A 4,936-nucleotide genomic window follows, 5' to 3' on the forward strand; every position below is an offset into this window, starting at 1 on the left:
AGATAAAATTGCTATAAGTGTCTTTTGGGAACCAAGAAGTTGGGGTGGGAAACATTCATTCAAAGTGTATCTATTTTCTATATGGATGTAAACATCTCTGCTTATTTATATTTGTAGCTTTCTTAGTTCTCTAAGCACTGTCCCACCCCGCAGCCAGCCAGCCCCAGCCACTGAGCTTTGTTCTGGGGAGCAATGCTGCCTCTCCCCCAGTGTTTTTGTTTTCTGAGAGGAAGTGAAACAAAGTGATGAGTCACCCTCAGTTTCATCTCTTTGCCAGATCTCACCGGTGCTGGTTTGATTAGGTAATAAAGAGTACACTAATATTTCCAGTAACATCATTTGTTTTGGGAGATGAAATAAATAGCCCTGGCACAGGGCTTCAGGAAAGAGATATGGAAAAAACACAAGTTTCACCTTTTCTCCAATGCTTCTTTTTTCCCCGAGGTGAAACCCAAGGCTGAGTACCAGTAGAAGTGAGGAGGCAAAACGACTCACCTTTCAGCCTCAGTTTCTTTATCTGTAAACTAAAGATAATAAGGGCACTTAAATTACAGAGTGGTTTCATGATCACATGATATAATATATGTAAAGTGGTTTTTTCACATCTTAAAGCAGTAACTGGTTATTTATTACTATTATTACTATAACTATTATTATATTATTACTATCAGTTATGTTAGATGAGAAAACAGTGGCTTAAGGAACAAAAACAACTGGTCAATTTTGAACCCAATGTCTCCCGATTCCAAGCCCAGCCCTGGCCCTCTCTCCACTCCTGGAGTGGATAGATTTCTCTCACCTCCAGTGAGAGAAAGTGGACTACACATGGACTCTTAGGGCCCTTAGGCACTGTACATATTCAGGTGTTTCAGCCTCAGTTTCTCCATCTGTAAAATGAGGAGGTTAGACTAGCTGGTCTAACCCAACCCTAAATCTGCAATCCCTTAAGTGTTAGGAAACTTTGCCTTAGTCACTTCTAAATTTCTCTTTTTGCAACTCTCCCTAGTTACTTCTTGTTTGGCTTTCTAGAGCTAAGCAGAATAAAAGAATCCCTTTCCTGAGACAGATTTTCAAAACTTCATGGAGATGCTGGCCTTTTGAAATGATAAGATTGGAAATTTCTCTAATTAGAAAAATTCTCATCAAATTGTTTGAAAAAAGACTGAAAAATGCTATTTTCCCCTCCCTCCTTCTTTTCCTTCCCTCCCTCCTTCTTTTCCTTCCCTCCTTCCTTTCTTCCTTCCTTCCTTCCTTTCTCCCACCATCTTCCCTTCCTTCTTTCCTTCCTTCCTTCTCTTCCTTCCTTCCTTCACTTCCTTCTTCCTTCTCTTCCTTCCTTCCTTCCTTCCTTCCTTCCTTCCTTCCTTCCTTCCTTCCTTCCTTCCTTCCTTCCTTCCTTCCTTCCTTCCTTCCTTCTTTATTTTATTCAAGTTTTCTTGTACAAACAAGATGGAATATGGAATTCTATGGATCCCAAATAATAGATAATAAATAATCTGGAAATATTTTACATGATTCTATATATTTAATCTATGCTATAAGTTATCAGCTTAGAGAGGTCTTGAAAAGAAAAGGAAAGAAGGAATTTTGAACTCAAAACTTAAAAAAAATTAAAAATGGCTTTTAACATATAACTGGGAGAAAATAAAATATATCAAATTAGAAATGTCAATCTTGGTATTCAATAAGATAAATAAGAAAATGCCTTTCCTGTTTCTTTTAAGAGATGATTGATTAAGAATATGGAACATTGCATACAGTTTGATATTGGGGGGAAATTCTTAGCAAGAATCAAATATTACAAAAGTACAAATGGAAGTGAGTTTATAGGTGGCATGGGAATTAAATAGAAGCAAGATGCAAAAGCAGAGCTGGGGCTGATTAAGAGCAGCAGGTCACTAGGAGTCAAGTGTAAATTTGACACTGAGTGACATGGCCAGAAAATTCTCCACCTCAGGAAATGTTTTTTCACTTGCACTAATTCATAAACCCTTCTGACCCCCAACTTGGGCATCTATAGTTGAAGACCTGAAGATAGCAGAAACTGAAGAGAGCCCCAAGGAGAGTTACAGAGTTAGAAAATGGAGTGGGGGGAGGGGGAGAAGTGTCAGGAGAACTGATGCTTTCCACATGGTCAGTGGGGGACTATCTATTGCTAAGACTTAATGTATAAAATGGCACCTGGATCTTAGAGAGAACTACTCCCCAGCGCATGGACATACCCTAAGGAGAGTAGTGGGGACATGAATAAAATTGGCTAACTGAGCTGTGACCATTTGCCAAGCTCAGGTTGCTCTTTGAATGAATAGAGAGATAGAGGAGGGTCTTGATGTGAGTTTGTGCCAAGAATGGGTTGGGGAGGGGGTGCCATCAAGGTGTATGGCCCCTAAGTCACATGATACCTGGTAGGAACCCCTTCACCAAGAAGCTGGAATATGAGGCAAAGAGTGTGAGCTTCCCACAAGGTAGGATCAATCTTAACAACCAGGTGATGAATCCACTTCAAATTTCCAACCTGAGCAGAGAGACAGTGCTCAAGAACAAGAGTGGATCCCCAAGTGTTAGGTTCTTACTAGGTGCTAAGTCGGTACTTAACAATTCTCTAGCTCAGGGTTCACACCTTTAAAAGGAGTTTACACCTTTAGACTTCTGAAAGGAGTTTACACCTTTAAAGGAGTTTACACCTTTAGACTTCTGAAAGGAGTTTACACCTTTAAAGGAGTTTACACTTTCAGACTTATGAAAAGGTGTTTACAAGTTTAAAGGAGTTTACAAGTTTAAAGGAGTTTACACTTTTAAATTTCTGAAAAGGAGTTTACAACTTTAAAGGAGTTTACACCATTAAAAGGAGCAAGTTCATTGGTTGTAAGTAGTTCCCACAAGCCCCTGGAGTACCCACAAGGAGGATAAAAGGAGGAGGCAGTCTGGAAGGAGGCAGTCTGGTGAAAGTCAAGGAGAAGACTTCCCACTCTCTCAGAGGCAGAGTCTGATTCCCACATTCTAGGAGATTCAGAGTCAAGATTTCATTCTCACGTCTTCCTTCTCTCTGGCTGGAGGTCGGTGAGGCGTTGCTGCCAGAGTGAAGCTCGGCCCGGCTGGACTCTGCTCCTCTCTCTGGCCCTCGGGCTTGACAGGCCTGCCATTCCAAGAAGATGGGCCGAAGAAAATCAAAAAGAAAGCCTCCTCCCAAGAAGAAAATGACTGGCACGTTGGAAATCCAGTTCATGTGTCCTTTCTGCAACCATGAGAAGTCTTGTGATGTAAAGATGGATCGAGCACGAAACACTGGTGTCATATCCTGCACAGTGTGCTTGGAAGAATTTCAGACGCCTATTACATGTCTGTCAGAACCCGTGGATGTGTACAGCGACTGGATAGATGCCCTTGAAGCAGCCAATCAGTAGTGGCTTTGAGGACCTGGCCTGCTTGCTGCCAAGCGTGGGCATCCCATTGGACCCTGAGTAGCTGGAAGACTTTCCTGAGACCACAAAGGAAGTGACTCCCAAACTTCAATTGTCCCTCCCTAACCTGGGACCCCCCCCATTCACCCCCATTCCTTCTCTCCAGAACAGTGGAAGAAGAATGGCTCCCTCTGTAGCTCTAGTCTGAGCTAGGCCTATACCTATTCCTGAAGTTCTTGGACTGGCATCTATCTGCATTTGTTTGTAGGTGGGAGGGGCAGTAGTGGAAGGCACCAACCAAGCTAGGAAGCTGCCATGGGTCTCTGAAGGCTCAGGGGAGAGTCTTCTGTCCCCCAGCCCTCAAATTCATGTAAAGAGACTTTCCTCATTCTCTAGAAGTCTAAACTCTTACTGGAGACCACAACACCTCTTCACTCAAAGAAGACAGCTGCTGGCTGATTGAGCAGCTAACACCATATTCCCCATGTCAGCATGCTCTTGAATTTCTACTTTTTTGAAGCTCTTCTTTTCTCAGTCACTGGGGTTGGAGTGGGGGGGCGGAGGGGAGGTTTAGTCTTCCATGAGCCATTGTTCCTCTTGGGATTTATTTTTAATATGCTAAACAATTGGGGAAAACTTGACTTTGGATGGACCTGGCTTTCCAGTTGTCAAGTGAAGAAGGATCTGAGTGGGGCGGGGAATTGGGATCTGATTAGATTTGGAAGCATCTGAGTTGGTCTCAGGAGTCAGTCAGTCTAGCTGTTATTCAGATGGACTCTAGTGTCCTTCCAGATCAGAATGGATGATCTCATCAAAAGGAATTAGTTGTCTTAAGCAATAAATGTCTGGATTATTTCAAAGATTATTTTCTCTTAACATTTGATTTTCTTTTTCCAGTTTTACATTCCATGGATGTTGCTAAAGTTAACACATTGTTAGGCAAAGGGTTAGGGCTCGAACCCATGATTGTTCTAAGGAATTTCTGGATGATCAGATTTTATCTGCTAATGCAAGTCGGCATATTCTCTACAACCAAATCTTAGAGAATTGTCTGGAGCACTGATAGCTCATCTTCAAACACTTATTAAGTGTCCACTGTGTTCCAGGGACTGTGCTAAGTATGGATAAAGACAGGGGCAGTAAGGTGGGTCAATAGACAAAGTGCCAGCCCTGAGGTCAGGAGGATCTGAGTTCAAATCTGGCCTCAGACACTTAACACTTCCTAGCTGTGTGACCCTGGGCAAGTCACTTAACCCCAATTGCCTCAGCAAAAACAAACAAACAAATAAACAAACAAATAAATAAATAAATAAACAAATAAATAAATGAGATTTAAAAAAAAAAAAAAGTATGGCTAAAGACTGAGCCTGTCCTCAAGGAGCTCACTCTCAAATAAAGAAAATGATAAGTACTTAATTACATATAAACAATCTATGTATAAGATTAATTGGATATAATCAATAAAGGGAAGGTGCTGTGATTAAAAGGTTTGGGGGAAAAGGTCTTGTGGAAGTTGAGATTTTAGGTGGGACTCA

The 4,936-nt window shown here is 41.6% G+C and overlaps 1 protein-coding gene across 1 annotated transcript; it reads left to right on the plus strand.

The window, feature by feature from the left end:
- Positions 1-2,960: 2,960 nt before the first annotated feature.
- Positions 2,961-4,388, plus strand: LOC141543212 (transcription elongation factor 1 homolog). The gene has a single exon (XM_074268144.1). It carries the CDS (start codon positions 3,153-3,155, stop codon positions 3,402-3,404), a length of 252 nt encoding a protein of 83 aa, XP_074124245.1. The 5' UTR covers positions 2,961-3,152; the 3' UTR covers positions 3,405-4,388.
- Positions 4,389-4,936: the final 548 nt, after the last annotated feature.

Source organism: Sminthopsis crassicaudata, chromosome 5, assembly GCF_048593235.1.
Source record: "Sminthopsis crassicaudata isolate SCR6 chromosome 5, ASM4859323v1, whole genome shotgun sequence".
Lineage (NCBI taxonomy): Eukaryota > Metazoa > Chordata > Mammalia > Dasyuromorphia > Dasyuridae > Sminthopsis > Sminthopsis crassicaudata.